The sequence below is a fragment of the Mesocricetus auratus genome, unplaced genomic scaffold (assembly GCF_017639785.1).
Source record: "Mesocricetus auratus isolate SY011 unplaced genomic scaffold, BCM_Maur_2.0 Super-Scaffold_100004, whole genome shotgun sequence".
In the NCBI taxonomy this organism is placed as follows: domain Eukaryota; kingdom Metazoa; phylum Chordata; class Mammalia; order Rodentia; family Cricetidae; genus Mesocricetus; species Mesocricetus auratus.
The window spans coordinates 37,495,665-37,519,492 of record NW_024429189.1 but is presented as its reverse complement, the minus strand read 5'-3'; the positions used below and the strand labels follow the sequence as shown (position 1 = coordinate 37,519,492).

General features: G+C 41.7%; 1 protein-coding gene across 2 annotated transcripts in view; it reads right to left on the bottom strand.

Moving 5' to 3' along the window:
* Cers6 (ceramide synthase 6) overlaps window positions 1-23,828 on the bottom strand; it is a 251,537-nt gene that overhangs the window by 174,734 nt on the left and 52,975 nt on the right. For both annotated transcript variants that reach the window (XM_040745501.1, XM_040745502.1), the window contains exons 2-3: window positions 9,929-10,034; window positions 1,685-1,815 (exon numbers count right to left, since the gene is read on the bottom strand). In XM_040745501.1, coding sequence (XP_040601435.1) covers window positions 1,685-1,815; window positions 9,929-10,034 — 237 coding nt within the window. The remainder of the gene's footprint in view (window positions 1-1,684; window positions 1,816-9,928; window positions 10,035-23,828) is intronic.

Sequence of the window (23,828 nt, the reverse complement as noted above, 5' to 3'; positions counted from 1 at the left end):
ACTATTGCCAACCTAGAAGTGAACAACAGTGTCCAGTAAGAGTTTATTATCACTGGGTTATACACATGGACCAGACAACACTGACCCAGTGGTCATCCCAGGAAAGGCCACATGCCTCCAACAACTGATCTCTTTGTTTGGATCTTTAGTCCCTGACTATTCACATCAATCATTTAACACACATATCTGACTACTGTTTAATGTGGACCATGAACCAATACATGCATACTCAAGTCTTATCTGTCTGATGAGGATCCAACTAAGTTACCATGTGCTTTACATGTTGTCCTCTCTCTCCACTGTGCCTGTATACCTCTAGGACTCATTTAGAAGTATTTCTAACTAAACGCAACATGAAAATTCACTGGAGTACACAGGTCAAGACTCAGTGAATCTAAGGAAAGACACAGACAGGGATCCAGTGGTGACTGCTATGTAGAATGTGGTGCCCGAGCCAGTGGTATCAACAGCAGCTACAGACCTGTTACAGATCAGAACCTCAGCTCCCTATCCACATGTAGGGAAACAGACTACGCCTCAACAAGACTCCTGGGTTACTGTTGCCGACACACCATTTGTGTTTAAAAAGAAAACTATAATAAGATCAGTTATAGAAGAGGCCACACTGTGTTACCAAAGAAGTTAGTTGGACCAGGGAGTGCAAGCCAGGTAACCTGAGCACATGCTGCAGTTCAACCTGGCTTCTACTCAGACTCACAGTCAATGATGGAGCCCAGGCTCTTTGGAGATGGGACAAAAGACCAAGTCAAGGGGCAATTCCAGCTGCTGATCACAGCCTAGATGTATCATCCTGCTAAGAACAGCTACTAAATTTATATATGAGGAGCAGTTCACAGATTATGTCTACTTGGCTATTGTTTTTTTCCTGAGATTTTATAAATATCCTACCCTTTTGATGATCACATTTATTCTCTTCACATGCTTGCACAAGTTATGTATTTTTTGAAACAAGGTCATTCATTCATCCTGGAACTCATTCGTCCATTCATCTAGGTTGGCTGGCCTACAGGCTCTGGGATCTGCCTCCCCTGTGCTAGGATTGCACATAGATGCTGTCATACCCATCTTTTCCATGAATGCTAGAACCTGAACTCAGATTACCCATCGAGCCTTCTTCCCAGCCCTTCTTTTGTTATTTCTAACATCTTTATTAGCACATAGTTTACATGCCATAAAATTCATATTCTGCAAGCAAAAGACACTTTCATTATATTCCCTACCGTCAAGCCATGCCTCATTAAAATGTATACATTAATAGAGTTATTTCTTACATCTCTAGGAATGTAGGACTTTGTTATTTTCCCTTGATTTACACATCTGAAAATCTGTTTTTATTAATGGAAAATATACATTGATAAAATTCTGTCTACTCAATTCAAAATGTGGGAGTAATGCCTTTCAATTTCAGAGATGACTGGTTCAAAACACCATGGCAGGCCTTCAAATCGATTTCCTTGAAGGACTGCATCAGGAAGTAAAGTTCATTTACTGGATCCACACTGGAAATACCAAATCCTTACAAACTTCTGCTCCCCCAGATTTTCCTGATCCATTTTTCCACCAGGTGTTACTCTTTATGAAGGCTGAGGGAGCCTGCCAACATCTGTTGTTCTTCACGAATGGGTTGGCATGAAGACTGAGGCTTATGAAGAAATGAACTTACATGCTCTCGCAGAACCTGGTCAGGGTGCTGGGTTTTTCCTGGTTGCGTCTCTGTCGAAACCAGCGTTGAATGCTCCTAACATCCCAGTCCAGCTGCTTGGAGAGCCCTTCCAATCGCTTCTCATCAGGATGCTATGAAACAAGGCACCAGGAAAACCATTCTCATCTGTTTTTTACTTACACCATTTACAAGTTGTATGTTACATACGCCTGGATTTCCCCCTCTATTTTCTACTGCCTACATTTCAAAATTTATGACTGATATTCTAGACCATTCATTCTAGGCATGAACTAAGATAATACCTAGATTACTCATTATGAAACAAGACAAAATCTTGCGTATTTTCTTATCAGGAAATACTGCTTATGAAGTGACCAGGAGAGGATGAACCAGTCAGCTGGCTGAGCCAGTTCCATCAGCCTTCAAGGGAAGAATTTACAGACATCAACAAATAGTTCACCTTCTTGGAGACAAAAAAAAGTACATTCACGTGTCTTCTAAACAGATAATGTAGAAAGAACAAAAAGCACAGAGAATCCTAAGATGTATCAGCGAAGGTGTGGTTTCCAGAACCACACGTATTTAATTCCTCTCTTTCCCTAATCTTCACACCCCTCACCTTTTCTTCCTTTGCCATCCCTTTTATCCACACCACACACCTAGTCTTACTGACACACATATTACCTAGGGGACTCTGTGTGGTGACAGGCACAGGCCCACTTCCTCACCCCACTGGCCTTTCTGAGCCTTGGTCTCTTTATCTGTACAAACGAGGGTGGTTTATCAACTCCCAGGTAACTGTGACAAGGGCTGTGAAAACACATGCTAAACTGAGCTCCTGTGAGCTGTCTTCTTTCTCTCTCTCCTCTCTTCAACAGTCACAAGAGGGGACCTACTATAAACGAAACCGGCCAAGAGAGCCTCATTCCATTATTTATTGTTTACTTTTGTCCTGACGATCAGAGGAAATAACAAAGGAAAGAGAAGACACGCTGGCGGGCCGTAACAGAATGTATATATAGGACCTGAAAGCATTTCAGCAGCTCAACCGTTCTGCGTCCCTGACAATTCATCTGTTAAAAACTCTCATTTGATGGAATCAGAGGCAGACTCCCACAGCTAAACACTGAGCTGAACTTAAGGAACCCAGAGACAGAGAGAGGGAGGACTGGTGAGCAAAGGGCTTAAGACTGGGCTGGTTAAACCCCCAGAAACAGCTGACCTGACAAGGGTGGGGGAGCTTTTGAATCCCAGACTGATGGCTGGGAATCCACCATGGGACTGATCAAGACCCCCTGAATGTGAGTAACAGTGAGGAAGCCTAGGCAATCTATGGGGCTTGGGTAGTAGATCAGTATTTATCCCTGGCATACAAATGGACTTTGGGTGCCCATCCCATAATGAGAGATGCATTCTCACCCTGGACTCTTGGGGGAGGGTGTAGGTCCTGCCGTGGATGAAATGACAGACTATAGGGAAATGAGGGAGTATTGGGGGGGTTGGTAGGAGGGCGTGGGAGGAGGGAAGGGAAAGGGAGAGGGACCTGGGATTGACATGTGAAGCAACCTTGTTTCTAATTTAAATTTAAAAATAAAACTTAAAAAAAAGGATATGAAGACCGCTGACATATACATTAGCAGATAAATTGATAATTAAATTGTGTTTATGTGCAAAATGGAGTATTATTTGACAACAGTGAAATATGATGACAGAAAATATGTCAGCAAATTGTCTGATATATAAAGGATAAAATTAAGCCAGGTCACACAATCTCATTACAAAATGAAAACTTCTCATGTTTTCAGTCATATGTAAATCTTATGCGATAATATCTAGAGGTATATAATCAAGTAAGAATAAGTGTAGCCTCAATATCACATTTAGAAAGGAGACCAATAAAGGAAGTATTAAGAAAAAAAAAACACTCTGATTTGAGTGAGGAGGTGAAGCCTCTGGTGAGAGACTAGGTCTCAGGGGTGGAGCTCTCACTGTGAGGTTTGACTGCTATAGCCACCACTCCCTCCTCCCACCCTCTTCTTTCTCCCCCTCCCTTCCCTCTCCTCCCACACCCCAAGAAATGGGCACTATGGACACCCAGATCTCACACTTCCAGACTGTACAAAACTTTACAAATGTAAAAGCTAAATGTCTGTTGCTTAAGTCCCTGACCTACAGCATTCTACCATGGTGGCCTGAATCAACTAAGACAGACAGACAACTCCTCCCCCAAGCACAGCAAAGGGCATTCAGTTACAAAGTGTTCTGATCTTGTCCCTACAAATGCAACTTGCAAACAGGGCATGTGCCCGAGTTCCTTTCGGTGGTAATAAGAGAATCCACAGTCTCCTTTTATGTCTTTCTTCACTGAAATAAGAGAGAGGCAGGGGGAGCCACTGCCTATAGTGGTTACAGTCTAACTTATAAAAATGAATATCTTTCTTATTATACATATATAATATATAATATATTGTGACTATATTTACCCCCACTACCCTCTACTGTCTTCCTAACTTTGCCTCTGAATTTCTTGTTCCTAACTAGTCCCCCAATGGCTACACCACTGAAGAAAATGATACTGTCTCCAGCAGTGACCACAAACAGGTAAGAACCACTCAGAAAGGAGATGCAGTCTTAGAGACAACAAAAAAATCATTTTTTTATTTCCGAGTTTACTAGTAGTGGGAGAAGAAAGTAAGGTTCACAAATCACAAATTAAAAACCATCTGGTTCTAGCACTGTCCCTGTTACCTCAGTTCCTTTCTTCCTTTGGCAGGACACCACAGCCAACCTTTTTTTGGGGGGGCCAGGGTTATTTTACATAAACAAAACTGAATACATATAATACATATTCATATACCCCACCCAATCACACAAATTATTACAGACAGTGGACTTTGCTCTGGACTTGGGTTTTTCCTCTTTACAATGTATCTTGGATGTGTTCCAAATCAGTTCAGAGAACACCCAAGTGTAAGGCCAAACTCCAACTTCCTAGTCAACCCTGCTAAGGGGGACTTTGGTAACACTCGAGCATCTAAATGTTGCTGTGACATACAATAAGCTTCAAGTGCTGCAGGAAACGGTGGAACTCATTCCTGCAACTAAAAATTGTAGGTCCAAGGGTTCTGTGCTCTTATAATTTTTTACATTGAAGATCTACTAACTTTATTCGTTTAAATGCTCAAAAGAAAGAGCAGTCTTGTCCAAAAGCTCCTTGCATCTTCATTTTTTCCGGTCTCATAAATGAAAACCAGATTCTCGACGTAGTTTTGATTTTCCCTTTGTCATGAGAGAAATAGCTTGTTTTTATGTTTAGACCACTCAGACTTTGCTTTCAGGTGAAGAATAAGCTGAGTACTGCCTAGCTTTACCCCCCTTCAACTTATTAACATTTCCTGAATTTATTCATAGGACTTCTCCATTTGTTAGAGTGATTAAACATTTTTCTCTGTTGTAAAGGGTTTTTGACAGTATATCATTTGTTTTAAAAGTATTTTTAAAGTATTTTTAAGCTATGCAGCTATTGACGAAAAATACATTTGAAATCAACAATCTTCTCTGTAATCACTACTAGAAATTTTGATTCAAAATACCTTTTAATAGTTTCAGGGTGCATTCTGAATGCAGACTGAGATTCTGCAGGAAGCAGGATTCTAACCCTCTACACGGTTACCCAGTATCCTGACAGCACTCTTCCCCTTTCCCAACTGAAACCGCATCCTGCTTTTTCACTGGTCTATTATCCACGTCTCAGCAATTTGTGCTGAACTTTACTCAGAGGTATCTATATTTCTACGTGACAAGAACTCATCTGACAAATATCAGGTTCTTCATATCTAAAATTGAGACAAGACCATATAAACATTTTGGTATTTGTAATAAGATCACACCTATTTCACCGGGTGGTGGTGGCACACGCCTTTAATCCCAGCACATAGGAGATGGAAGCAAGCAGATCTCTGTGAGTTTGAGGCTAGCCTGGTCGACAGAGTGAGTTCCAGGACAGGATCCAAAGTTACACGAAAATCTCTGTCTCAAAAACAAAAAACAAAAAGCACCAATTTCTTAACTTAATTAACATCTTTGTTCGACTTGTCTTTGATGCCCTCCAAGAGAACTTGAATGTTTTCTTCAAGTACTTCTTATACACGGTTGTAACGTATACTTCTGTGATACTATTCTTCTTGAGTTTTATTTTAAATAAATGACATCCTTTCTTATAATCTTTTAACTGTTTGAGCATTTGCATATAAAAAGCTACTCATTTCTGGTAATCTTGCCTTGTAATTCTTTTTGTTTTTGTGTGGTCTTAATTGTCTCAATTTTAAAGGTATACCATAGTACTCTATTACCAGAATACAAGCTCCATAGACGTATAAAATCTTTAGTAGCTCTTTCACTGATACCTATATTGTAAAGATTTATAAACACTTTTTGAATGAATGAATATTTAAATGGAAAATTTTGCTTCTTCCTTTCTAATTTTAATGACTTTTTCTCTTATCTACTTGTTAGCTCAAATTCACATGAGCAACAAGTAAAATTACCATTATTTCCTCCCTCTCCTTTCCTTGTCCTCCCCACCCAACACTTGTCAACAATATTATCTTTCTTAGAGTTTGTTTCTGTACTGTTAATATCCCTCTACAGCTACTGGATTTGCCAGCATTGCTGATCAGCTGCCTCCCAACTATTAAGTGATTGTGCAACCAGTAAACGTCCCACCATCTTTTCCTGCTAACTGGAGTTAGTTATCCTTTTTATACTGTAAGAACATACACTCTTAACATTATGTTCTGACACCATCCCTCACATTTCTTCTTCTCTTGGTTTTACAGTTTAAATATATTCAAAACTCACAAACTTTCCCAGTAATCTTGTATAATCTTCAGGTTAGCTAAAATTAATGACAACGATCTCCTTAAGAAAGAAGAAAATGAGGACAAATTATAGAGAATACAGCTACAATTTTATGTAAGAATTTTTATTGTATATGTGTGTGTGAGAGTGCTTGTTTTCATGTACTTAAACAAGTGCCTGAAGATGCCTACAGAGAGCAGAGGATGCTGGAATCCCCTAGAACTGGAGTTCTAGATGTTTGTGAGCCACTTGACAGGAGTCCTGGGAACCGAACTCTGGTCCTCAAGAAGAACAGCAAGCACTTTGTAACGAGTGGAGAAGGTGGATCAGGATATCCTCACTTGAGATTACAGCCATCATCCCCTCTCCATCTGCAAGGGATCTTGCAAGTGCTCGAGTAAATAGGAAGTAAAAGGTTAATTGAAACTGGGACTCCATTAAGAAGTTTACAGGCAGCTGCTACTGGGATCTGGTGGGACTTTGTGGTGACTACAGCTGTTGGTGTGTCACACACACACTCATGAGGAACACCTATTCTGTGCTCTCTGTAGGATGTCCCATAAAACCACTGGTCTCACCCAACCGAGTTTTGGTGAAATTGTACTTCTGTTGGATACTGGTGTCCATCTGATGTCTATAGGGTGTTTTTGTGTCTCCCCAGGAAAAGGTAATTCAGCACTATGGAACACTGCTTCATAAGTGCTATATATTTTTACCCTCATTGCTTGAAAACCAATGTTATTAGGAAAGTGAGGTAGCTGGTTTCATAGGTATGACAAGAAAATCCCCCCATATTAAAAATGTAGTCAAATAACTGGATGAAACCAGTCAAAAGATAGGCACTCCAAAATATTCATCTGCAAGAAATAGTCATTCAGTGTATTTAAAAGGTTTCAGCAATCAGTAACTGTGGTTCTTTGGCTCCACCCCCAAACTCCAGAATCAGAAGCTCTCAAAACACAGCACAGCAGAAGCACTTTACCCCTCACATGAGCGAGGCAGGGAAAATGCGGAAACACTGGCTGAAACAGATGCCGCACCATTTACTAAATGCTGTGTGTGTGTGTGTGTGTGTGTGTGTGTGTGTGTGTGTGTTGTTTTAGTCTACCCCCATGAAGGCCTGTGAGTATGTTATGTGAAGATTTCTGAGGCCTCCCAAAAGTTAAGAAACTTGCTGATGGCCAAACTCTAGTAAGGAAACAGGCATATACCAAGGATCCTAAATATTTACTAATGGTGACAGGTTCTTTATAGTGTTTAGAATGAGATAGTTTTCCCTGTAGGGAAGGGAAATGAGGGCCAGAAAAAAAAGACAGACATTACCCTAAGAGAAGAAACTGAAGAAGAATATAATGACTCATACCATCCATCTGGTGACATCAGAGGTAAGAGTCATAGAAGATGACCAGTGCAGTCCCATAGAGCAGGGGCCACATTCAGAAGGGAGTTTAGTGTTGTAAGGCTTATATCTTAAAATTCTACATCTCTCTTTAATGTACTGTAATATAATGTGTTCTCGCAAGTGAAACCTAACGGGGCAAAGGAGCATGCTACGGACACAAAAGAGTCTGGCCTCATATAGAGGCTTACTCCCAAATGGGCATTCATTGCCTCTTTCCCATCTCCTGTCTCCCAGGATCCTCCTAAGTCCTCTCCTCTGTCCATATCTACTTATAGCTACTGCCTTAGGTTTCCCCCGGAAGGCTTTGGAAACAAGCAAGGACATCATGTGAGATAGGATTTGTTTCTCTCTGAGGTTTCTTGCTATGGGGTGGGGCAGCCACCTCTGTGCTTCATGGGTGACTCAGCTAAGGTGAGCCTCTGACCTACTTGCAATCTTGTAGCAGGGGCTGTGATGCCCTTGGGGGTCACCTATCCATCATGGATTGGGGCAATGGCCTTGTAGATAGGAGAGAGGCCGGTCTGAACTTTGTCCCAGCATAGCTGGAGCAAAGGGGAATATGGCAGCCAGCATGTTTGTATGTATTATGACACACAGTATCCCCAGGCATTTCTGAGGTTCTGAACTTGTGCCACCAACACCCCCCAACATGCAGACATTACAGAACAAACCAAACACAGCTTAACAGGGCTGGGGATGGAGCTCTCACATTTATAATGCCCTGGATTTGATCTTCAGTGTTGTAAGAAAAAAAAAAGAGACTAATGAGAGATATTTCACTTTAGTAAGGTAAACTACATGGGAATGTGAGGTTCTTTTGTAAATATTTACTTCCTCTAAAACAGGGTATGTGTCCCACAAGGCTGAACTTAGCAGTCTAATGTCACCCCTCTAAACTACCAAAAGAGCTTTCCCTAAAATTCCAGTCATTCTTTTCCTACTCCTTACAGATATGTTTAAAAGAATACCTAATCTTTCCTCACATTTTTCAGGACGGAGAAAACTCCTGTAGACTTTTGGCAGGAATGAAGGCGGCAAGACAAACCAAAGTATTTGGATATTTAAATTAACAGCGGCAAGACATGAGACTGAGTACTAATGGCTACCACCACAGACCAAAAAGGAACAGCACTTACTTAACACTGCCAAATCACACATTATACACCTGTCTCATTCTTCCAGAAAACTGAAAGGGGTCAAAGGAACCATTTGATATAGACACACACAGAATACCACATCCGTCCTGTCTTACACTTTCTTATCTGGCCAAGGGTGAGGGGAGATAAGTAGGGACCTTAGGAACTGAGATGAAGGACTCCATGTTAGCTTGTTTCTTTTTGAGAAGCCTTCAGTTTGAGTGTCTCTCATGTTTCTCTTCCTCTTCTTCGTGCTTAAATATGTGCCGATCCCTTGCCTCTCCCTCCCTCTCTGTTCTCTTCACCTCGCTCTTAGACTTAGGTTTAATTCCCTCGATACTGAGCATTTTAACCCCTTCATTTGTTCTGCGCTGTCACCTATCTCTTCTATCCCACCTCTGCGGACCAAGTTCCTTCTTCATTCCTTCCCACAGCAAGTCTTCACAGCTGTTCACGTCTGTCTATCGCAACGCCCACAATGCATGGGTGGCACTCGCTATAATCCAAGAGGTCCCGTTTCTCACACATGTATAGGCCACACTGTAAGCTCTGCCTGATCACTCCCTTCCAGCTCTTATCTGCACGCTTCATGTCACCTGAGACTGAAAAAGGCACTGGATTGGACTAACCCGCTATCTAAAGACCTTTGCACAGAAAGCTTGTAAAATCAGCTAGAGTCAACCAAGAGGCCACAAATGTCCTTTATCTACTGTTTACAGTTTGTGTCCGATCACAGCACCTACCTTCTCTCTTAGCACCCACTGTCCGATAGGAGGAAAGGTTAATTGTCAGAACCCAGGAGAGAAGGGATGGACTAGCTGCAGGTTGTATGGTGGTGGATCCTACCTTTGTTATAGCAGTGAAGACCTTTTCCAGAATGGCGTTTGGCTGGGCAATTTGTGGTCCACTGGCCTGGATGTTGAGGGCTATGGCACATGGTTTGGCTATGAACCTAAAGGTTTAAAAAAAGAGAGAGAGGAAAATAATTCAGAAATCATACTTTTTATAACTGCTCTTAGTAGCATCATTTATACGTGACTAGGTTATCCTAGTTAGATGCTTGCAGGGTTATCCTAGTTAGATTCTTGCAGAGTTTTATAGCAATATTCGCATGGGTAAATTACAAGGCAAACCTTACTTGAGGTCCCCAGCAGTCACATTAAAAAGAGAAATTCTCTAAGAATATTTAAATGCCTTGGCTGAGTATGGAGGCACATGCCTTTAATCCCAGTACTTGGGAGGCAGGAAGATCTCCGCAAACATAAGGCCAACCTGGTCTATGTAGTGAGTTTTAGGAAAGCAAGAGTTATGTAGAGAGACCCTTTCTCAAAACAAAATAAACAAACAAAAAACCAACAAAACAGAAGAACATCTAAACTCTAGTGAGATTCCTTACACCATAAGAAAGAAACGGAAAACAGCAGCACTGGATGGAATCACAAGTGTACAAGTGAGATCTATACATACATGGCATAATTTACATTCTTCTTACAAACAGGTGCAGTCATGTCAGGATTGAATGTGCTACTGTGCATCTGAGTTCACACGTGCTTTTCGCCACTCTGGTGATAGTCATTTTGCTTGCATAATCAATGTATGCAGTACTGAACCCCAATCTCTTTCAGTTTTGTAATTTCTGCTTTGTGGGTCACCATCCCCACCCTCTACCCCACTTCTTTCTCCTAGGATTCATTGAGGAATGTTAAATGGCCCACCATCCCAGACAAGTTAAAAACTGAAGTGTTTAAAGGCATGAGCCTGACTGTTTTTATCCTAAGCTGATGCCTATGCCAACATGAATGGGATGGAAGAGCCTCTTCTCCCACATCTGACGTACACATGAGGCTCGGAGAGAGATGTGTAGTGCACAGGGCCCAGGCAGGATGGTGACATGTCTAGAGAAACTGCATGGAGCAAAAAGTCTTTACACCTTCAAGATGTTTTAGACTAACTATTCAAGAAAAAAGTTTCTACAATACTTCAGTGGTGATTCTGAGTGTCTGCCACAATTTAATATCATATGTGAGTATTACTAAGATAATTCAAAAGTTGCCAAGGGCAACAACCAATAAATGCATAAAACAGAGCAGCAGTGAACCTTAGATGAGGCTTATTTAGCATAACTCTACAAGATTAAAGAACAGTAGACACAGAAGGGAGAGCAGTATGAGAAACTGTTGAACTGGAACCTAGTTCACCCAAAATGGAAAACAAGAATACTACATGTTGTAAGCCCGAGCCAGGAGAGATGCACACAAAATGTGCACTATCATGATTGTTACACTAGGGTCTCTTGGAACCAAGTGGAAGCGAATTCCTACCTTTTCTTAATCTATAAGCCTCTGAGAAACTGGACTACTCCAGAACCTTGCACTCTTGGTTCCTTCCAGTGTGAACCTTTCTGAGACACCTTAGTAATGCCTTTCTCCTTTCCTAATAATTCTAGGTCTTCTCAGTAACCACATAGCAACATCTGAAGCTCCAATTGGAAAGGGCACATCACTTAATGGGCAGTGACTACAGCTGATTCCAGAACTTATTTCTCCAACCAAGTTTTCCACTTGCTGGCCACTCTCACAAAGCCTAGAAGATGTGAAAAGACGTCCATGCTGTAGGGAAAAAAATGGGCTAAAAGGGCCAACCTAACATGTAAAAGCTGGACCTCACTCTCCTGTGATGGCTTCCACTCTTCCTCACTGGATTTCTCCTTCCCCTCTTCATTTCCCCTACCTCTACAACTTCTGACTCACTCTTTAAACTCCCTTGGGATTCTGCGCCTACCATCTCTGTAACAAACAAACTGCCAGGTAAATACAAGGCATGATCACTTACCTCCTCTTTGTATATCTCAAGCATGGGATGGGATTCCTTTCCCAGGTCAATGTAATAACTAGCTGGCCACATCAACCCTAGCCAGAGTAAACCCCAAATTCTAAGTATCCAGGGGAAGTATATTAGAGGAATGAAAGATTAGTTAAGAGAATTTAACTCACTGGAAAGTGTGAAGCCATTTAAAATGTAAATGGCCCATGGTGAGAGTAGACATACACAGTCAATCAAACCACATGAATTTTTTTCAAGAAGTTACTGTGCCATAGGATGGTCTTATTTATATGAAGGGAATTCTGTCAGCATTCAGTGAGTATTTGATAGATAAATGGATGTGTGACCATGTCCAAAGGGCTGCATGTTTTTAATTCCATTGAAATCACATCATTTTTAGGTCATCCCATACTCCGGTACTAGAAGCCATTTCCCAATTCTCAAAGTCCCTGTGACATCAACATTTCCCTCAAAAAGCATTTGGATAGGCTCATGCAATTCCTAAATTTGTTTGTTTCTTATCAACAACTTGACGAGTAGAGAAAAGCAAATACTTAAATTTCAAGACAGAACATTGCAAGAAAAGCTAATCCCAAATCCTCAACACAAGGAAGAAGAGCAGTTAACTTTATTCCTCATAGGTATCCCTGGTGACAGGATGATATAGAAATTTCATTTGTGTTTATTCTCTGAAGAATTTGTGAATCATCTCCAGTATTTTTTTCAGAGAACATATTAAATCTCAAATAAAGCCCACGTCACAGCTACACAATTTTATTACTTTCTGCCATAGTCCATTAGAGGAAAAAATGTTGTTTCTAATGATAGACCAAAGAAAAGTAAGTGCAGTGCGCAGACACTTTCACAGTGGTGGCTGGGATGGAAGGAGAAGGAAATGGAGAGGAAGGAAGGGAGGGAGGGAGGGAGGGAGGGAGGCAGGGAGGCAGGGAGGCAGGGAGGGAGGGAGGGAGGGAGGGAGGGAGGCAGGGAGGCAGGGAGGCAGGGAGGGAGGGAAGCAGAGAGGGAGGGGGAGGGGGGGACACTTGGATGGCAATGGGTACCACAGCAGTGGAAGGAGCCCATGCTCCCAAGCCCTGATTAGTACCTCCACCAGGAAGTGCTCACCTAACTTCTTTTATCAACAGCTGAAACAACACCTTCAAAAGACCAAACATCTATAAAATACTTCCATGCACTATAGCTGAAAGTAAATAGAATAAGGATGTAAGCTTTGAAAAATACTGGTCTTGGCTAAAGAGCTGGGAAAATATTTTTCAATGCATTTGAAAATGTATTTGCATTTTAAGAATGAATTAATCATCCCAGAACACTAGTAAAGGAAGCATGAGCAGCACCTTGGTGAAGAGAATACATAAAACATGAAAGTGATCCCAGCCCCTAAGAGAGATATGCATGGTACTCCAGAGAAGGGGAACAGGACAGAATCTCCTGAGGGGATTGGGAGCACGTGGCGGGGGTTGGGGGGAAAGCTGGGAGAAAGAGAGGGAGGGAAGAGGAGGGAAGAGCAGAAGGGTTGAGTCAGGGGAAGAATAGAGGAGAGCAGGATGAGAGATACCACAATAGAAGGAGCCATTATAGGTTTGAAGAGAGATCTGGCACTAGTGAGATGTCCAGATATCTACAAGGATGACACCAACTGGCAATCTAACCAATAGTGGAGAGGCTACCTTAAATGCTCTTCCCTGATAATGTGACTGACGACTTCCTTGTGTGCATCCTAGAGCCTTCATCCAGTGGCTGAAGGAAGCAGAGGCAGACACCCACAGCTAAACACTGAAATAAACTCGTGGAAATCAGTTGCAGAGAGGGAGGAATGATGAGCAAAGGGGTCAAGACTGGGCGGGTAAAACTCACAGAAACAGCTGACCTGAACAAGGGGGAGCTCATGAGAGCCCCAGACTGATAGCTGAGAGGACAGCATGGGACTAATCCAGACCCCCTGAACATGGGTGTCAGTGAGGAGGCCTTGACAATAGTCGGTCATATCATCCAGGGCAGGGCCTAGGCCCTCCCCCATGTGTCCAGGCTGAGATAGCATCCCTCCACATGGAAAGGGCTCCCAAAGTCCATCTGGATGCTGACTTTGGAGATCCCCCATGAAGGGCCTCACCCTCCCTGAAGAGTGGAGTGGGGATTGGGTAGGGGATTGGAGCGGGTTGAAGGGGAGCAAGGTAGTAGGAGGAGGGGAGGAGGGGAGGGAGAGGGAATTGGATTGGCATGTGAAGCAAGCTTGTTTCTAATTTAAATAAAAAAGAATAAAAAATTTAAAAAGAAGTTCTTAAATGAAGACACGAGCACAAGGAGCTAAGGAAAAACAAGAAAAAAAAGTGATCACTGCATGAAAAGATATTTATGATTGAAAGACACACAGGATTTATGACATTGCTCTAATTACTTTAAACACTTAATTATTTTCAGTGGGTTGCATAACCGGAAACTGTGATAGTAGATGTGGAACTATCTACATGTTGGTAAAATTGAATGGATCTCTCCCTCCCTCTCTCTTTCTCTCTCTCTCTCTCTCTCTCTCTCTCTCTCTCTCTCTCTCTCGCACGCGCGCACACACACACACACACACACACACACACACACACACACTGGAGAATTCTCAATGAAACCATTAAATTGTACTAGTATTTGCTATCCTGATGTGACATTGTATGCTGTTTTATCAAATGCTATCGTTGTGACTAAGTATGTACGTGTTTGTGAGATCTGGCTATACTAATGGTCTTAGTTATGGTTTCTGTGATGAAAAGAGCCTTGGGGATTAAAGGGTCTACTTCAGCTTACAATTCTCAGGTCCCACTCCATCACTGAGGGAAGTCAACTCAGGAACCTGGAGACAGGAACTGATGCAGGGGCTGTGGAAGAACCCTGCTCAGTGGGATTGCTTCTCGTGGCTTGATTAGCCTACTTCCTATATACCCCATGAGTGACACTCTCCACAGGGAGCCAGGCCCTCCCACATCAATCATTAATCAAGTAAATCCCTAAAGACTTGCCTACAGGCCAACCATATTAAGGGATTGTCTCAGTTAAGATTTCCTGCTTCCCAGCTGTGTCATGGTTTACCTTAAGTTGACGAAAATCAATCTGCACACTAATACTGCAAACGGGTATGAATGTATGATCTTCTGGATGAAGATTTCAATATAGAAAGAACAGCATTGGAAGGAGCATTCTGTTTCTAACTTTGAGGAACAAGTGCCTGGCAGGCCTTCTGCCTTTATTCTCTGTACAACACACCAATTCCAGTCCTCTCTTCCCAAAGACCAAACAAAAGCAAAACCAATACCCAAGGGCTCAAGAGACAAGATGACAGCAAACAGGCTTTGGGACATGAGTCGGGTGATGGAACGAGCAGAGAGACATGGCAATAAAGGGGAAATGTGACGTCCAAATGCCTTTTCAAGTCCTTTAGGTTGTCGAATTAATGGTGAATCCAAAATAGCAAATATATTTGAAAGTAGGAATAAATCACAATCCCTCAGTAATATATGAAATAACCAAATCCAATTATGAAAAAGAACATATATCCCACCCCAGACCATGCTAGACAGAAATCCAACTATGTACAAGTAAAGAGTACTCATCCCAAAATGTGCATATAGACTGGCTAACATTCCATTAATTATTAGGATTTTAAAGCTAATGAGAATAGCATTTTGCAAAGCAATCTGGAGGTCCAAGTTTAGACAACTGTGTGCAGGTGACTGAGTCAGTAGGTGTGCGAGTGCGTGTGCTACAATCTTGTTATTTTTCAAGAAGAAAAATAATTACTGGAAAGTCATATGGAGGAAGAGGACTAATCAATATAGACAGTTACCATGTGCTAATACTTTTAAAAACTGTGTTATACAGTTACCATGGGCTAATAAGCACCACATTATGTTTTATTCTTTTAAAACAAACCCAGCAATTCTTTGAAGTAACTATCAATCCTATTTTACAGAAATACAACATATAAGTTAATGAAGTTAAAATGTGTATCTGAGGTTTTGCAGCTACAGAGCTGATGCAAAACTTAGACATTCCTGCTATAATCTGATATAAACAGCTGCACCTACTCTGGGCTTGGCATGCTGAGAAGCTATTTAGTGTTTCTAAACCTTGATTACTATATTCATAAAGTGGAAAGATAAGATATACATGGCAAATTCTGGTGAACACATAGATAATACATACAGACTTCACACCAGAACCTCAATGTTTGGCTAACTATTCAATATATTCACATTCTTACCATATTTTTTTTATGAAAGGAAGCACATGGCCACTTGTCAGCATTCTAGTCTGCACTGGTCCTCATTCTGTCACAGGAAAAACACAGGGTTGGTACAGGCTTATGAGTGAGCAGAGAGTTAATGAGCTCATAATATCACGGAACACAACCTCTTTCTTCCAAAGCAGATTTTCCTTTGAGAAATCATTCAGAAACTTCCTATGAAGGGTCAGGAAACCTCTCTGCTGTACTTTTCAATTTTTTTAAATCTGAAATTATTTAAAAGTAAAGGGGGGGTTTGTTGTTTGCTTGCTTTTCCTTGGTGAGAAAGGAAGTAAATGTGCCTACTGCCATGGCTGTCAACCCATGTCCTGTCCTAAAGACCCACATGATGGAAAGAGACAACCGAGTCCAGCAAGGTGTCCTCTGACCTCCACATGCAATTGTGGCATCTGTGTGCATGCATACATACATGTTCACACCCACACCCACACACACACACCCACACCCACACACACGCGCACACACACACACACACACACACACACTGATGTCTTCCCCTTGGGGTCCTATATTAATTCTTCATCATGCCTTAATCCTACATCTTCCTGCATCATTTGTCCTTACTGAAGTATGAATTCACTCCCCTTTTGCTGGCTTCTAGAGGCGCACACAGCCCATATGCCCCTCAAACATCTAACAATACATTCTTCTCCTTACAAGAAATAAAGAAATAAAACGTCTAATGCCTAGACGTTTTCCATGTATCTTTTTAGTTTCTAACTTTTAAAAAAATACTCTAATGATTTCATTTTTGAAACACAGCCTTGTTCTATTCTTTAAGGAAATGGAAGAAACCACTAGGCAATGGCTAGTCCTTGTAGCACGTAACCATTGACAAAGACTGTTTGTGTTAACGGTCAGCGTTTTTTTCAAGTTCTCCAGAAGATTAATGAAGATTGTCTAAGCAGCAATAATAAAAGGATCTGTTAACCATTCCACACGCAGCTCACTGAAAGGCCTTATCAGTGACAAAAAGGCCACCAAATGTCATCAGCTAGGAACAAAAATCTTTGCAAATCCCAAGTTGACATAAGAAATGTCAAATATGTCCCTTGTAGCTACACATTTACAGGATACTAAAGATTTTGCATTATTTCATCATGAGTTCATTTCAACTATCAAAGACAGAATCTTTAAAGTTTGTGAAATTCAAAAACAATTGCCTTTATCTGAATAAGATCTATACCCCTACGTTTTACACACACACAAAGCAAGAAAAGTATTGTGATATTTGTAGCAGATACACAAGTCCTGCGTTGGGTATGGGAATCAAGCAAAATCAGATCTTAGCTGTGCAGGTCAATGACACAAAACAAAAGGTGACTACACTGGGTGACAGGTATTCATTTGTTTCACTTTAGAAACCTTTTAGCTCTCCCTGTGGATCCTATACAATCATGTTTCAAGAAGAAAAAATGTCTTGTATATATTTATATAGAAAAATACCTTCATAATCAGGAAAATGCAAGATTCTACTGCTGTGAGCCAGCTGATATTTGCCAAGCATGACCGTGCTTATGAATTCACTGTAACTGTCAATGCACCATTGGAGACTGGCACACCTGTATGAGTAAGGATTCATTTTCGAACTGATTGTCCTTGTGTGAGAGGATGAGGCTACGGAGACCACTTGTGAAATGACACAGTTACATCTGTGCAGCATCTGTCAGTGTCAGCTTTGCCTTTTTACCCCATGGACTAAGTCTCTGACAAATCTATCTCTACCTCCACAGTCCTGGATTGTTGCCAGAGCTTCTGAATCCTCCGTAACTCAGAGCCTCTGCACTTTTAGAGATGCCTTTCTCTGGATAGTGCCCCAGCCAGAACTCAGACTGTAATTGGGTCTAGACATCTCCAGTCTCTCATCTTCCTCAGCTGACCAGCTAACAAAAGTGGGGCTGTGGGAAGCAGGACTTTGACCTCCAACCTGTGGACAGGTTATCTTACTAAGCCTGCAACTGATACACTTACCTTGAAATTTCAAAATTGGCCTTTAAATGAAAAGTGAGATGCAGGGAGCCCAAGATCACTTTATAATGTTCTGATCCTTTAATTCTACCACAGTCACCAAGTGTTTTCATGCTTTATTTCAATCGACTCTCCAAATGTCCCCAAATTTCTGCTAGTTGTTTTATGAATGGAGAAAATGTCCCAAAGAATCAGTAAGCTGAACTAGAAAGTGACAGATCCACCCCTCTCTTTCAAGCACCAAGCTCTCCAACACTTTTGACTCCTGAGTTGGCAACACACTCAATTTTTTGTACGCGATTTTTTTTCTGGTGTCTAACAGTCACAAATATGCACATCAATGAATTATTCTTGTTTTCCTATTGAGCTGTCATTGAAGATGTATGGTTGTATGCAGTTTTAACTTATAATGACCTTGTTTGTATGGTGGCTTACAGAAAACACAATGCAGCGAGGTGGTGGCGCACGCCTTTAATCCCAGCACTCAGGAGTCAGGGGCAGGTGGATCTCTGTGAGTTCGAGGCCAGCCTGGACTACAGAGTGAGTTCCAGGACAGGCTCCAAAGCTACACACAGAAATCCTGTCTTGAAAAACCACACCCCCCCCAAAAAGGAAGAAAGAAAACCCAGTGCTTCCACAGAATATTACAAAATAATGTCAACAATTCTTTGACAGGGCTATTAATATTCTATATTAAAATTCATCAACCACATGGGCTGAAATACCCCAAATCATCCACCAGCATAGCAGCCTGAGCACACCATGTACCTGTTTTCAACACAGGACAACTAGGAACAGTAAGTTGTAGGAAACAGAATGATGGCAGCATCCCTCACAATGATGCAACAGGGAATGAGAAACCAGATTCTCAGCATCAGCAAAATCACTCTTGTCTACCAGAAAGCTGAACTACTGTGAGTCAGCACGTTTGTTGCACAATACCAAGACAGACAGGGCTCCCTGACCCTATGGACTGCTGGGTCTTAACATTCCCATAACCCTCCCCCATTAGCATTTGGGACAGGGCCAGTAAAGAAGAAGAAAAAAAAAAGACTGTAGAGTCTCAGCTCTAACACCTCAACATGAACTGAAGGGCAGGTCTGAGGCCCAGAAATGATGTCTTATGAACCAGGACAGCGTTCTTTGCAAGTCTACAATATAAATTCCGGGACGTTACCACCAACTGGGCTCTCCTCTTGACTAGAATTATGTAGCACAGGTTCACAGAGTTCTTGGTGGCTGCTGGATCAGGAACTAAAGAGGTGTGAGTGACCAGGGAATTTCTTTCTTCCCTTTCCCATTTAAAGCCTCCTCTCGTTGGGTCTGATGTCCATGGTCTAAGTACACTATTCCAAAGAAGACATCGTGTCAATTAGGACAACTCTGAGCATAAAAAGAAGCTGAGAGCTTTGGAGACAAGCTTCCCTACCTATGTTCAAATACCAATCTGACCACTTGGGAACCGTGAGACGGTGAGTTACTTTTTTCCCTCCTGGAGACAGTTTCCCTGCAGTGCAACTGTACCACCTGGCTGAGCGACATGTACAGTGACAGGCATACAGGCAGGCGTGTGCAGGCTTTCTTCCCTGTGTATGAAAGAACAACACTTCGAAGATAAAAGCACTATTAATACTCGGCTTTTCTGGTTTGAGATCTTCATCTCCTAGTGGTAAAGGAACTACTGATGATCCTGTGAGACTATTTCTTTCATAGAAGAAAACCTACACCAGCGAGGCAATGGAATCTGGGGAGACGAAAATCAATCAGAGAGCAAACTTGAAGCCAATCACAGCAAAAACAGTTTTCTTATGAGTCAACGGGAGAAAACAATAAAGTATTTACTTTGTTGTTAATGAGGAAACCAGAATTTTCTCATAAAAAGACAATTCATTTTCTTAATGCAATTCTGAATTGCTGCAGGCAAAGGACATAAATCTCTGTTACTTTTTAAAAAATATTAATATTGCCCTATTTATTATATAATTCCTTGGATACGACTCTAGTGGCACAACCAGAAAGTGCTTGAGTGGACACAATGGTATTACACCCTCAAATTCTTTGTTGGAACCATTTATGGGAAATAGCCCAATTTGAAAGCAAGCAGCAGAGCTTAACCAAATAAAAGAATGGGAAGGTTTTCTAACTGAAAGCATGGTAGCAGACTGAATCAAGGCGGCATTTCCTGAAGGAGAAAAATCTTACTGACTGAGCAAAAGTGTTCTTATCTCCAGAACTGTTGAGGAATCACAGAATGTTCCAAATGATAATGGGATACATGTAAGAAACCAGATTTTACTCTAAAAAAAATCCTCTTTGAGAAGTCAAAGTCAATTTAAAAATTTTTTTCCTTGTACCGTTTTACCAAAATAAAACTTCTTTCAGGACATCTGAGCTCAAATATCTGTATATTTCAATTTCTCAGGCCTTATCATTCCTAATAAGGGGCTGGTCAATGGGCCCAAGGGCATTGATATCACCTGGAAGACATTTTTTTAAAATGCCAATTCTCACGCTGAGAACCAGGCTGAGTCAGAGTCAGATTTAACCAAGTCCTCAAAGGGTCCCTACACCCAGTACTGTTTGAGCCAACTGCTTCATTCAGTCCAATGCTTCTCAGAGTGCAAGCTTAGTGCGAGCTGCCTCAAGTTCACCAGAAAACCTGTTCCAGTTCAAATCCTCCAGTCAACAGCTCTGAGGGTGGGGCCCAGCAACACAGCTTCCCACAAAACCTCTAAGCAGTGCTGGAGCATGCTGGAGCTTGAAGCAGTACCCTAGCCTAGGCATGAGCAAACTGGTCTAGCGGAGTGAGGGGACTCCCTAAGGTACCTCATCGTACCTGCAAGTCAAGTGCCAAGAGAGTTCTCCCTTAGAACTGAGCCCCAAAGTCTGGGCACAACTGTCAGTCAAGCAACAAATCTCAAACGCTCCCTCACAGTATTCATACACGGCTATGGTTATCTCAATCTTTCTGAGTCCAGATAAAATTTCTACAGAGATGGAGGCAAAGTCAGAAATATAGCTATACAGTTTGGGCATGTGAGAATAAATAACATAGTTAAGATAGCTATATTACATTTTATTACCTCGCCATATATTAATATACAATACCAGAAATATAATTAACTATATGGGATGTAATCATGGCACAACTAATTTAAAATAAATTCTATTTATGGAGCTATATACATATACACATATGCTATCATAAAATCCTACACTAACCCAAAGAAGAACTGAAATATCATCTTTTTCATCCCGCAGGCCAAATGTCAACAATCAGAAGCAGCACAAACACTACGCTGTTAGTGAACACTTCATTCACTGGGGTCATCGCTCTAGCCCTTGGAATGTTGTATCAAATATATGTATATGTATGTGTGTGTATACTTATTGTATATACATGTAAGTATGTCCACACACACACTAGTCATCTTTCTATTTTTCCACAACGCCGTTCTTGACGCCTCTCAAATCTTTTTTCCATACCAAGCCTCTAATTTCACTTCCTTGTGTTTACAGCACAGAGCAACATGGAACAACACGGACAGAATCTTAGTGAAGACTGAAACTTAGCTCCATAATTCCTATTTCTTTTCATTAAATGCTTTTCATCCTGAAAAATGGGCTCCATGACTGTTCTAACTGTGCCAGAAATAACTCGGTGCAGTTTATTAAACAGCGTTCACAACAAAGCAAATGTAAATCACCAGCTCTCTCTGCCAATCACTGCTCATTAAACAGCATGATATCAGCACATCGTATCAAGGAACTGGGAAGTGAGACTCCAGGTCCTTGGAGACTCCCTTTCACTTAAAAAAAAAGTACTGCCTGAGTCTATGAATAGAAACAACAAACTTCAAAACATGCATGAACTTAAACCTAAAATACAGCTGAGAGTGGCCTTCACAGGGACAGAGCAGGAAGAGAAAATCACCAGCTCATCCACTGAGGGAGGCCAGCCCTCTTGCAAACACCCGGCCCTTGCGCTGGCACAGACGGCTGGCCCTCTGAAGACATTAAATCACACTCAAGGCCTGGCTGCTGTCCAATGGCACAGCAGGCTTGAGTTTCAGATACTTTCCGGTATTCTCACTGACCACTCTCCCAGAACACCCACTACACAACCCCCAGGCCTTTCACTCTGCAGATGTCTAAAGGTCACCGCCTGCTGGTCCCTGGCTGATGTCAAGCTCATCTCAAGAGCTATGGCTCCCAAGATTCTCTTGACCCTCTGAACCTCTTTCCAAACCTTGTAACTCCCTGCTGCATTTGGACCTATGGACACAGTTATTATTCTACAGAACACAGTGGTTATTTGGTTATATTGCACCTTTTTACCCCTTCTTGACTTCATGCCTCTTCCTGATCTTGTGTTAAAGAAGATAGTGTTGTTTGGGGTAGCAGTATCATGAACACATAATGAAATCAAGGAAAAGCAAGCTCAACAGCAAACCCAACATCCTGCAGTAAACAGAAGTAGAGAAACCGCCTGTCTCCACTGGCTTCACAAATGCACTGCATTAGAGCATGAACCACTGACCTGTCTGCTTCTTATTTGACTAGTGATCACTTTCTATCCAATCAGCTTCAAGTGGGCTGTCACTATCATCCCCCAGCACGGCTTTCACAACTACCATCATTCCCAGCATTCATCTGAATACCTGTTAAGCTGTGCATATCATTGAGAATGTTCTATCTAGTTAGCTGGGAAACATACCTAAGCTCCTGCTATGCCCCTGCAATATTTTCTCCTCCTTTATCCAAAATGTTACAGAGAGAACCACATCCTGGGCACCAGAGAAGGCTAACATCAATTGGTGTACTACAAAAATGAATTTTCAAAATGGTAACAAGAAAGTATCTTTTCAGAAGACATTAGCCCCACCATAGGAGAGAAGTAACAGCACAGTAATGATGCCATAGAACTTTAAAACAGGGAGCAGTTTACATTAAAGTAGCTGGGCTGTATTGAAAACCCCACAAAAACCTGCTGATTCATCTTGTTCTCTGCTATTGGAAAGACTACCACTAAGTCAGCCAGCTTAGTTCCCGGAGGGGTGTGCCTTCCTCTCCAGTGTACCAAACCTGAACTGTGCTGGCACTGTGTCAAGAATGGAGAGTGACAAAACTCTGCAAGGATCAAAACCAGGTGCAGTACCAAAGAAATCCCATTTTCACAATAAACCTTCCGACTGTGCTCTCAAATAAATCACCTCCCAGCAGAGAGACTGGGGAGATAACACACTTATCATAACATGCTTTTGTAGCAGGAGCTAGGACAGCAGGAAAGCCCTATCCATGCTTGTTTGCCTCTTTGGCAATACAGCTTCTAAGAAATCATAAACTTGTGCCGGGCGTTGGTGGCGCACGCCTTTAATCCCAGCACTCGGGAGGCAGAGGCAGGTGGATCTCTGTGAGTTCGAGGCCAGCCTGGACTACCAAGTGAGTTCCAGGACAGCCTCCAAAGCCACAGAGAAACCCTGTCTCGAAAAAACAAAAAAAAACAAAAAACAAAACAAAAAAATAAATCATAAACTTGTATTTCAATTTGACAATAATCATGCCCAAGCCTGCTTGAAGGCTATTCCCAGTTTGGATCTTTCTATAGGGCTGTCAGAAATAAGGGATCACAGGGCTCCCAGGCCT